This window comes from Haliotis rufescens, unplaced genomic scaffold, assembly GCF_023055435.1.
Source record: "Haliotis rufescens isolate VD_foot unplaced genomic scaffold, xgHalRufe1.0.p SCAF_6, whole genome shotgun sequence".
Taxonomy (NCBI): Eukaryota; Metazoa; Mollusca; class Gastropoda; order Lepetellida; family Haliotidae; genus Haliotis; species Haliotis rufescens.
This window is the reverse complement of record NW_025964334.1, coordinates 30,840,823-30,853,839: the sequence shown is the minus strand read 5'-3', so window position 1 is coordinate 30,853,839 and position 13,017 is coordinate 30,840,823. Positions and strand designations below refer to the sequence as shown.

The 13,017-nt window shown below is 36.6% G+C and overlaps 1 protein-coding gene across 1 annotated transcript in view; it reads right to left on the bottom strand.

Annotated features, from left to right (window-relative positions):
- Positions 1–13,017, bottom strand: part of LOC124117765 (cytosolic carboxypeptidase 2-like) — a 104,753-nt gene that overhangs the window by 30,795 nt on the left and 60,941 nt on the right. The window contains exons 23-30 of the mRNA XM_048386012.1: positions 10,432–10,518; positions 9,551–9,604; positions 8,816–8,860; positions 7,113–7,235; positions 6,385–6,432; positions 3,121–3,165; positions 1,386–1,452; positions 674–709 (exon numbers count right to left, since the gene is read on the bottom strand). Of these exons, the coding sequence (XP_048241969.1) occupies positions 674–709; positions 1,386–1,452; positions 3,121–3,165; positions 6,385–6,432; positions 7,113–7,235; positions 8,816–8,860; positions 9,551–9,604; positions 10,432–10,518 (505 nt within the window). The remainder of the gene's footprint in view (positions 1–673; positions 710–1,385; positions 1,453–3,120; positions 3,166–6,384; positions 6,433–7,112; positions 7,236–8,815; positions 8,861–9,550; positions 9,605–10,431; positions 10,519–13,017) is intronic.

Below are 13,017 nucleotides of genomic sequence, written 5' to 3'. Positions count from 1 at the left end.
CCATGACAGGGCAGTGATAACAACTAATGTTATGACATCCTATTGTTCCCATGTCAGTGCAGTGTTAACAACTAATGTCATGTCAACTTATTGTTCCCATGACAGGAAGGATAACAACTAATGTTATGACATCCTATTGTTCCCTTGATAGGGCATTGATTACAACTAATGTTATGACATCCTATTGTTCCCATGACAAGGGAGTGATAACAACTAATGTTATGACATCCTATTGTTCCCTTGACAGGGGAGTGATAACAACTAATGTTATGACATCCTATTGTTCCCATGACAGGGGAGTGATAACAACTAATGTTATGACATGGAGAACAGAATATCTTCTACTGATGCCAAGGTACCTGATTTGGGGTCCACTTTCACAAAAACTGCCATGGAAATTATGTTATTCAATAATGTGAAAGATAAGTATAATTAGCAAGTTTGCAGACTTCATATCTACAAACCTTATATAGGACTTAATTGTAACAAAGGAAATGCTCAGTTTGATCAAATAAAATACAACAAAGATAAGTAATGAAAACAAAGAAGAAACAAATCATCAAAAAATCATCCGTCTCTAAATCTAGAGCAAAAGGAATGATGAAAATATATGAGCTGACTGTGCTTTGGAACTAAAAGGCAGTAAGGTAAGAATATTATTATTCAGTTCTACCAGGCGGTACGATCGAAATAGTGGATAGTGCTGAAACTGGTAAAATATATAATAAATACATAAAATATCAGTCGTTAACGTAACTTAAGATAAAATGAACATGCACTGATACTTATCATCCATCCACCCACCCACCCATCCATCCATCCATCCACCCATCTCTCCATCCATACATTTTGGGCTTTTAGACATTAGCTTTCAATATTAGGTTTAAGTTAACAAGTTGTTCATTTTTATAATGCTATAACCATTACTAAATACATTGTTTGATAATCATTTCTTAGAAGTTGACAGATGACAAAGTAGACACAATTTATGGATAACAACTACTTAAAATATATGAAAGAAGTTGTTATCTAAATTGTGTCGACTTTGTCATTACTAAATACAATAAAAACATATCACCTTGCGGATAAAACATGCAAGTATTTTGTTGTTGAATAGTCCATATATGTAGAATACACAATGGAAGATCTGCAGCTGGGTCAAATACTAGCAGAAATATACAGTCCCATTGTTATGAATAAGTACCTATGCTATAAAACTTTTGAAACAAACACAAATCACAGTGAAATATACAAGGAGATACTGTAAAGACAAACATCATAAGACATAGGATGACAGACATTGACGCCTTTATGCTGATATTGATCCGCAATGCACAAATCTACTGCATCAAACATATCAGCTGTATCACTGGTCAGAGTCTCACCTGGTTCATTCAGAAGAGGGATCCCATTTCTCAGGTACGCTGCCGTCAACGCCTCCAAGTAGTCAGACTAAAACATGTTAGTCAGCAAAGTTAAAAAGAAATTCATGTTTTACGTTGTAAAATGCTGAAAACTTGACTGTTTGAGTACGTACTGACGTTTTGCCATACATTAATCTGAAATCTTTTCTATTGAAATTATTATACTGAAACAATTTGAAAACACATATTCTAATTTTGGTAATATTTGGCTAAATGGCCACAAAAATCAAATTAAGTTGTTCTGTGTATTTAGACATGAGATAATTAAACACAACAATGTTGTCGTTTGGGCTTGAATCTCATTCGAAATGTTTCGAAACGGATTTGAGCACAACAACACAGCATGTCTGAAAACTTGATGATGCATTTTCATTTGTGTCAGGATAGATACAGATCTGGTGAGCAAGTGAATATTGTTCTATGCCACACTCAGCAATATTTCAGCTAAATGACGGCAGCCGTGTGTGCGTGCGTGCGTGCGTGCGTGCGTGCAATTTTATAGTGCCAGCCCACACTGAGGTACCATGCTGCAGTTTAACATGAATACCCCACCCAGACACAATATACTGTCTCCGAGCCAACCAGTCCTTGTTTTAGACCCTTAATGCTGAGCGCCAAGCAGGGTAGGAACAAGTACCATCTTTTAACATCTTTTGGTATGACGCCATTGGGGATCGAACCCCTGACCTCCTGCTCTCCGGGCAGAGGTTCTACCATTTGACCACGGATGCGTCACATGAGACGTATGTTCTACATATCTACATGTCTGCTGAGCAAAAACTGAAGACACTTCTTCATGTTATTGATGTTGTTGAGATGGTGTAGATTTTAGTGTCTAAAAAAGTTGAAATTTTCACTACAGTAGCCCTTTTGTTTTAAACCGTATTTTCAAAGATTCTTGCATCAGAAACAAGTGCAGTTTTTTTAAGCCAAACATATAGAGTAAACAACATTTATCATACATGATATCGTAACCATGTTAACAAGGTATCACTACAGAAAAGAAGACAAGGGACAACATTAACATGCTGGCAACAGGATATCAGGTCACTAACATACTGGGGAACATCTTCTCGTCTTTTGCAGGGACACAAATAATTGAATAAAAGCATAAAGACAAATCACTTATCAGCTATAACAATGGGAGGAAGATTCTCCTTGAGAAAAATGAGAAGTTGGTCCTCTAATACCTAAGTGTTAAGACTATATACTTTATCATCAAAGGAACCATGACAAAACATAGACAATAGGAGACAATTGAATGACAAATTGAGTGTAAGGCCAGAGGCAATGAATTTTATGTTTAAAATAGTGTACCGTATTTCCTCTGTCAGACACCCAGGTGTAAATTTAATTTCAATAATTTGGTGCAAGCCCTTGACCTAGCATCTGTTTGGGGCCTGGCATCGATTCTGTTTAATGCCGACACAGCGTTTTTTTCAAATATTGAAATCTTCAACCAAATGATTTTTCATTTGCATCATAATTTTTACACTTCACTCAATTTTTATTTCTAATGAAGATGTTTATAGCCTGCTTTCTTAAATATATCTACGATATCACAAAGTGAGTGTTATATGCCGCTTTTAGAATTTGTTTAACCATCTGGCCTTAATACCTCAATATTGTATAAATAGGTTTCAATGAAAAAAGCTCTGAATAAAAGAGGTCGTATTGTTTAGGGCTAAACGATTACCTCACATGTGAAATTATACAGTTTGGGTGCACACACAGACCAGGCCTGTATTGGATTCACAGATACATTTCATCAATATCACATAACATTCCATCCTTGATTACCCAGTGCAGTTTAGCTATATTCCAATATGATAAATACCCTGGGTCCCTTTCGTTTTGAGTTACTGATAAGAGAGAAGGCGATAGCGATGTCATTTCTAAAACAAAGCTATATTGGCAAATGGGTCCAGGGTAATTTCATAATAGAATGGAGACACAATGTACTGTACAACCCAGGTAGATGAGATGCATCATCAATACTGCATAACCTTGTACTACAGTGTTTGAAAATAAGCATGAAAATCAAGGCGACCTTGACCCATGGTCAATGTGAAAAGTTAAGATTTAGAGGATCTCTAGATTCAAATACCATAGAAGCAAATCTCAAGGACCAAGAACGCCCCCTTATTTTGAACACTGTACAGGATTCCTCCATCACCAATGAATACATATGACTGCTTTGCTGACCAGGTATTGACACTATTTTTAAACCAGCACATCAAGCAAATGATAGGGAAGACAGTGAGTGCTCAGACCATTAAGCATTTATATTATTATTACATTATACATTAATATACTGCAGGTATCCAGGTACTAGAATCTGTTCAAATGCGGTTCCACGCAATTGGGATTGAAGACATGCATCAACCAAGTCAGCGAGCCTGACCACCCGATCCCGTTAGTCGCCTCTTACGACAGGCATAGTCGCCTTTTACGGCAAGCATGGGTTGCTGAAGATCTATTCTACCCCGATTCTTCACGGGTCCACAGAAATATAGAGCTCACTGGAATTCCAAAAGTTATTCTTTGCCTCACTTCCTTAACTTGCTAAAAACAGACTTGCATCACCACAATACCTCAAAGCAACCGTGTGTATTCACAGATGATGGAGGACAGTAATGTATACAAACCTGTGAAGTATTGACGATGCATAACATAAACATAATCAACTTGTTAAACAAGTTTGTATACATAAATATTGAAACACAAGAAATATAGTTTCAATAAAGATAAGTGCATTAAGCATTTTATAGGTTAAGTTGTGACAAAATCACCAGATGTTTGAGTTAATATATGGAGATTGTTAATTATTTGATTAAACAGTTACATAACAGTAATATCACCACATACATATTGCAATGATTACTCAGTGTGTAGTCCTTAAAAATACATGGAAACATGCATTACTCATTATAAGATTATGTCTATCAAGATGTACTATGCAAGTTATTATGCATGAAGTATTGAGGAATATACAGACAGATCATGCTACAGTAACAGGACAGGAATACAGGTCGCCTCAGTTATAATGAATTTCAATATTATATAATGACCATAGTTTTATCTCTCCTGGTCTTTTCGTTTTGTACTCAATGCCAAAACTCACCACAGCAATACTCTACTCATAAATAGAATTTATAAGTCATAGCTTTTGTTTTTTTAACATCAAAGAACCTTTGTAAGGTTTAATTAAGCTGTTTTTGCCCCCAAGAGTGAGTGAGCATGGTTTTACGGAGCTTTTAGAAATATTTCAGCAATATCACGGTGGGGGACACCAGAAATGGGCTGCACACATTGTACCCATTTTAGGAATTGAACCCGGGTCTTGGGCATGACAAGCGAACACTTTAACCACCAGGCTACGAAACTGCCCCTTTTTGCCCCCAAGAAGTATTTGTTCACTAAATACAGTCATTTGATGATAAAGTCTGAGACATTGACTGCTTCAGCAAAATCAAGGGTCATTATAAGCAAGAATTTAGGTGTATATTTAATGTGAATTTTGATGTCAGTTATGTCACTGCCTGAAGCCTAAGACGGGGACCACTTTGGTGAAACCAAGAAGCACCAGTACGCCAAATCTGGGAGTATATTTATTATGAGTTTTGATGTCATGTCTACATAAAGGACAGAGAGAAACTCTTGGATATGTCTTACTTGAACTCAATAGTCTTGATAGTTATAGTAAGGCATTATAAGGCATCGGCCCCTGTATTCCTGTGTGACTCAGATGACTACAAGCTAGGTGTTGAGAGGGTGAGTCAGGCACCCTGGGTAGGACAGAGACAATAGGATGGACTGTCTCAAAAGTTGCTTATCAAATACGATAAAATTAAACATTTGATCTTACCGGTCTACAATAAAATTTGAGAACAAAAGCAATTTATGTTCATTTAACTGAAATTTATATATAAAAAATAATTTCAAAACACTAAATTAAAGCTAATGTAATTGATTAACACATAAATCATAACTTATGTTTTAAGCTCAGTGTAAGGTTTTAAGTTTGACTCAGCGATGTTTTATACAGATAAAAGAATCATCTTAATTCATCTGTATATTCAATCCAAATTTCTTACAAACTGTTTGATGAAGGCAAACATACCATATAATACCATACCATATCATACCATATAATAGGAGTGCCACGATTTACTGACATATTGATTCCTTGTGACTTTACATCTGATGATACTTTCATACAAAAACAGCGCAAACAAAGTATTGCAATACATTCTGAGGTAGGCATACCGTGACACCTCAGCTATACTGTTAACCTCCATTGACGTCTTATAATTCTTCTCCAGTTCGGATAAATCTCAAAAACATGATTTTTATATATCCCTGGGATTTTATTAGTACGACTTCAATTTTATATTGTAACATATGAATGTTTCTTGCTAGAAATTTATTTTGCATTTGAACACAATGTTATTAAACGTAAAATCAAATGACAAATGTTATCTTTGTATTCCCATGGATCAAACACGCAACCTTCATATCTGTAGCCCAGTGAGTGTATCACAGATGTGCTAATAAAATCACAATGCTTTTAAGAATGTCCTTTTCAAGTACCCGTAAGCAAGCAACAGATATTTTACGCCCGTTTCCTAAGGTTCATGGAAAGTGTGTTTGAAACATAAAAATGTCAATAAATGTTGTTTTAAGTTTCTTTTTTTCGGCTTTTAAGTTAGATGAATCACTTATCCTCGAGTTTTTATGAGATTTAAAACCCTCATCCTCGGTTTTATCCCTGGGATTCGGGTTTTAAATCTCATAAAACCCCTCTGATGTGTTTTATCCTTCACGTACAGCTACACTAATAATCTAGTTATGACATGAAATTGTAAAAACAAATTACACAACTTTTGAGACAAACCCCAAACCTGCCCCCTGACAGTGGGTTGGGGTGTAAGGCCCTTGGTTATAACCCCCATCTCACCTCATTCTGGAGAGGGGTGCCTCTTTGCCGAGAGGCAGCACTCAAAGCCTGTCAGAGGTCAAAAGTCAAAGGTGACCGACTTATACTACCTATGAATCTATATATAGATAAGCATCTGCATCACATAGACTTACACAGAGTTTACACTATTCTAACACTATGGCACTCATGTCTAATATAGTCATACTTCAAAGAAAGAACAGCATATGTTCATCAGTTAAACACTATGCATGCAAGTCTCAAGACACTTCTATACCCACTACCTGTGGCACTCAGCTAAGGCTATGAAAATTCAAACATTTCTCATCCGAAGCATATTTTCAAAATTCTAAACAATAAGTTCCTTGAGTTTTCCTTGAAAATCCTTCAAGCATAAAGTAATGGCATCACACCTTAACAAGGAAAGATAACTCTTTCAATAAAAACCATCAATGAAACCAAAATGAATGATTCTCTGAGTAAACATTATTCATCCAGCATGTTATCATATCTTTTTGGACGATGAGAAACATTTTTTCCTATTTTCATTTCATGAAAACTAACTAAAGCTCTAACCCCTCAAAAATATATTTCTTTGTACTTTCATTAACCTTCAGAGCAGTCATAATCTTTCAGTTAATCTATCACTTAATCTTTCAGTTACAATCGAGAACAAAACTAAAATGCACAAAATAAAAAATGTAAATTTCACAATGCATGCACTATGGTACTGAGGAACACGTTTTTACCCGTTTCTGTTGTCGTTCATCACACCGCTCTTGTACAAATATTGGTATACCATTACTGGTGCGTTCGTCCTGCGACCGAGGCCGTTTAGATGACGTAGAGTAGCGGAGCGCCTGGGTGGGCCCCTAGTGGAAACAAGCCAACCGTAACAGACAAGCAAACTGTTGCTAGTTAGTGCACACACACACACACGCACAAGCGTACAGACATGGTTGACGTAATGCATGTGAAGTGCTATCACAAGAGCAGTGGGTATTGTAATGACACTATCAGTACCGACAGACTTTGGAGTTTTGAGAATATGAACATCATTTAATATCTATCTTATTACCATATTTTCTTGTCTATAATTTACAAGAATACTTATAGACCCCACTTGTTTTAGTCTATTTTTTTGTGGGAGAAGAAAATAGCCACTTGTGTGTTACATACACTTGTGAGAATTTTTTTGCAATAAAGGATATATTCAGACTGAACAGGAGAGAAGCTAGGTTAAAACATGCAGTTGCAAATTTGAAAAAAAACCACTTAGTAGACAAAGTTACCTTAATTGTCTTTTCTCATAGATAAGCATTTTCCAAATCAGAAATATTTTTTCCAAACATTTCTCAATGATTATAAATAGCAATCACCTTGACACTATTTATGACCTTTGCTCACACACTCTCCTGACGATACGGTTAACAATACCCAATAATCATCACTACGATCATTTTAAATGCATGGATCAAAAGAAACTGAAGCCACAATTATAAATGGAAAATCTTATATGATATCAACATAGATATAGATTTCAGAGAGTTTCTTTCAGTGAGTGAGTGAGTGAGTTGGGTTCAATGCCACTTCGAACAGTATTCCAGTTATATTAAGGACTAGATATCCAGTGATTGACATCATGAGCATCGATTCATGCAATCGGGATACAATTACATGCAATCAACAGTCACTGACCACCAAATCCTTCCATTTGCCTTTAGTGACCAGCATATTCACATCTACAGGTTGGGGGAATTCCTGAATTTTTAACAATATCAAATTACAAATGTACACTGAAGCCATTATTTTTTGATGATGTTAATTATAATAGGAACTAATTGTTACAAGCGGTATCGTATTGACAATGTCAACAATGTCCCTGTTTGTGCACAACAGCTTGTAAGGGGTGATGGATGAACACGCACAGGAACTGTCTGGGGCTCATTTTATCTAAACAAGGCAACAATTATTCTTTTTCAAACAATACATTATTTATTATGTCAGACCAACGTAATCTCATATTCTATGAACAAGCCTACCATTAATTTGCAAAAGTGAAAAAGGGCAAAATTTAAATGCTGTGTTTGATTGAAACTATACTTTTGGAAAATCATTTTATTTTTGTTACAACTCGTATTTCAAGTGTTTGTTTCAGAAAATAATTCTTTTGCAGATATCTTGTTTGACACCAAGTTCAGTGAAAAGTTTAGTATATTTCAAAACTTGTGTATCAGTATAACACTGTAACATTTTCAATTTGAGGGAGTTATAAAACTAAAAATCAATGCATTAAAGATTTTACAACCATTCAGTTCCTGTACGTGATTGACGGTGAAATTGGCAACTCACAACAGCCTGTACAGAGCTTGACAGTGAGAAAGACACAGCAACATGGGAAATCAACTAGATCTAACATGGCGTGTTCATCACCATGACAACTGCAACTCACTGGCGATATAGTTCTGTTAGTGGACAGATTCGACACTCTATGCTTCTAGCAGAAATGACAGAAAAAGAAATCAAGACACATTATCTCTAAAGCAGTCAAACTTTTTTTGTTGGTACTACAGTAAAAAATCAAATGAAATTTTAACTTAAGATATATAAAATGTAACAATTTAAATTAGAAACAAAGCACCCACGTTTCATTCAAAACAGAATAAAACACAGAAAGTTGGGATAAACAATGTAAGTCCATTTATTTCAGATTTTGGATTTATCTTAATATTTTCGTACAGCAAAGATGGAGTCTGGCAGCAGTCATTCATTTCAAGCAAAAATTATTTTGAAAGACCAAAACCAATAAATGAAAGAATCATTCTCAAAGATTCAAACCAAAAATACGAAACAGTTTCAGCACCAAAGTCACCCAAAATATATAAAATAGGACAATTAAGCCATTGCTTGTTGAACAAGAATTCCACTGACATGCAGAAAAGCGTAGAGAAACAACTATGTCAAAACCTTGAACTAATAACCAGGCAAAAATATCCATTGAGTTACATTTACTCCATAGAAAAGAAATTGATAAATTATTTTTTAAGATTATTAAAGTTATTTATTAGCAAAAGGCACTTTACACTTTGAAATACAATGTGTTTATGTTACCCAGTAAATGGAAACAGTCAAATTAATATCAAATGAAAAACATTAAGTATTGAAGTTTAATCTTTAAGCAGCTCACCTTGTCCTGTTTTCCGTGAGGATGGCTGCTGACAGGCTTCTTCTCTGGGGGTTCCTGTAGTACACACACTTCAGGTGAATCTCATACAACACTGCTTTGAACAATATTACTGTTATATATCCCAACACTGGCATAGGTAATGTGTGAGCCTCAAGTAACACCGGTTTTAGAAGTTTAAACTTACATGAAATGCACAGGTACTGATATCGCTTTGATAAACCAAGAATGTTAATCAGGGCCTATATGGCATTCTAACACACAATCAGAGGATCCTGGCACAGCCAAGGGATGCAACTTTCCACAGTAAAGTTGCAGAAACTAACCACTTGGCCATCTATGACCCCTTGGTTTGTTGAGTGGTTGACTGACATCAGTGTGTTAGCTTAATTTGGGTGGTGAGGTGAGATGCGGTTAACATTGTGTTCAAGATTATTGCACTGATATAGCAACGTACATGCACATGTGTGGATGGCTGCTTGTGCTAGTCCGGACTAATGCCAGCTAGCCCAGTAAGATATCATGCCGTAGTTTAACATGGATACCCCACTTAGACACCACATTCTGACACTGAGCTGTCCAATCCTTGTTTTATCCCCTTATCGCTAGCACACCGTAACAACAAGTACAATCTATAACAACTTTTGACATAATGAGGCAAGGAGATCAGCTTAATTTGTGAAGAAAAAAACAAAGTCATGCAGATGTGTAACACTTTGTTAAAACTTGCTCTTTGAATCATAATCTAGTAGCTTCATGAACTTGATTCTAGGATCATCAGATCATAATATGCCTATAGGACACAATGGTGTTTCTTCACAACTGGGCCACCTATGCTCCCTCAACCCTCGATTGTATACAACGCGAGTGAAGGCTATACTTACAGTTATTGGTTTCTCAGGTTTGGGAGGCTCCTTATCAAGCTGTTTGTCTCTCTCCTTCCTCGACTTCAGCTTCTTCTTCTTTTTGGGCTTAAGAATAAAAACATCCATTCTTATTTCTATACTATTTCTAATACTAATTTTTCCCTCAGGTAAAACAATGGAACCAGTGCAACAATAACAAATATCCTTATCACTCTTTATAATATAAAGTCACAGAAGCATCACGTTAAAATGTACAACAAAATTACTTAAAAGGGTGCATACTGTCACCTCTCAAAATTACACATGACAATCCATGCACCAAAGCTTAAAATCAGCATATCTTCTCAAAACAATGTGATACATTTATATTACAGGATAATATAATATTACTTAATTGAAATATTTTTCACTCGTGTCACCAACCCTGTCTGGCAGCTATTACTAAACTTGCCTGTGCGTACAAAGCACAAAAGAATAAAAAAATAAAAGAATTGGTTCTCAGGCAATGACTTTTGAAAATATAGTGCGGGTGAGCGATGTGTTTTTGTTTTTTTGTGCATGTTCAAACTAGTGTGTAACCAAATAAACAGTTGTGTACCATCAACCTGGGCAAGGGCCTCCCTACATCAATAAGCATACATACTACTATTGTCGCCATGACCATAACAGGAGATGCGCAGTAAAGCAGTGCATATGTAAAAGGAAGCAACTGCGTGCTATAATGGATCACATTGTTTTTAAGTATTAGGATTTGTTTTGTTTTGAAAATGGAAATAAAAACGAAACATGCGTCAGACTTCATGATGATGCCGGCGGTGCCTGAGAACCAAGACTATTACTTTTTTTTTGCCTTATGAAGAGCAGCCCTACACAAACTTGAACCAGATCCTGGTATATATGGAGCAAGACAGCAGTCTGCCTACACAAACCCAGATCTTGTGTTGGTATTCCTTACATCATCCTTGATAATCCAGTGTATTATTTCCCCTTTCTACTACGATGAACATCCTAGACCCATAAGCTTTGTTTCAGGAATAACATCACCACCTCAATGTCTGCCATCTAGCACAGAATATTTGTCTCCCTTGAGCTTGTAATCAACAACCAATCAAACTCACTCTTCTTAAAATCATGGCTCTGTACGAAAAAGAGCTAGACATATTATATCGAACATGGAGACTGTTATATAATATTATTTGGCTTGAAAGACAAGGGAGAGAACTCCTTTTGCTACAAGCCATTCACAGATGCTTTAGAGTACTGGGCCCTGTTCCACAAAGCGATATCAGTGCTACAACGGTTGTAAGGATATGTTCAAGTATGGGGGTACGATCACCTAAGTGCTAAGATCGCTTTGTGGAACTGGCCCAGTACTCTAAAAAAACAATTCCTCAAAGCGATTGTAGCGCAACGATTATCTTAGTCTATGTTGTAATATTGCAGCTCATTTTAATCACAAAAGAACAGTGTACTATTATTGAAGGCTACTTTCAGCATCATGTCATTTGTACTGCATTAACTAGGCTCAAAACGAAGCAATGATGGCGAATGGGCCCAGGGTGTTCATCATAAGAATGGGGAAATATTACATACTGGATAATCAACGATGGCTGTTTATCATTTCAGTTCAGTAAGTTTGCAGTGGTCTGGCATCTGATTAATCTTGCTAGGTGTTAGGCTAACTCCTCTACTTGCAGTTAGCTCTATGTGCAGCACAAAATGTATATAGGACACAGTTGCAGTCAGTCACACACCTCAATGTTGTCATAGCAACAAACAGTAACACTACAAAAATGTATATTTATGAATAGCACCTATGATGTAATAATCGCAAACTATTAACAGAAAAAATGAAAGTTGAGATAAGAAAATGTAACCAGTAAAGTTGATTGTGCAGATATATAATACAGACATATTTGTAGGTGCTATCTTGTATGGGCAGGTAGACTTATGAACAGTAGAGGTCATCCTAAACATACAAGAAGAGTCACAACTACAGATCTACCGCAAGTCTCACCCACAGCTACATTTTTACCGCAAGTCTCACCCACAGCTAGAGATCTACCGCAAGTCTCACCCCAAGCTACATATCTACCATAAATCTTCCCCACAGCTACAGGTCAACCGCAATTTTCACCCACAGCTACAGATATACCACAAGTCTCACCCACAGCTACAGTTCTTCTGCAAGTCTCACCCACAGCTCCAGATCTACCGCAAGTCTCACCCACAGCTACAGTTGTACCGCAAGACTCACCCACAGCTACAAATCTACCGTAAGTCTCACCCATAGCTACATATCTACCACAAGTCTCACCCACAGCTACATATCTACCACAAGTCTCACCCCAAGCTACATTATGTACATATCTACCATAAATCCTCCCCACAGCTACAGGTCTAACATATATCCCACCAACAACTGTAGCTCTACCAAATCTACCCCACAGCAATTGTCATAGCACATATCTCACCAACAGCTACAGTTTTTCCAACGTCTCAGTTCTACCACAACCACACCTACAATTACAGTTCTGCCATGTCATACCCCAAACCTTACTTCTATCACAAGTCTCCCCACCCATAGCCATGATTCAAATACAG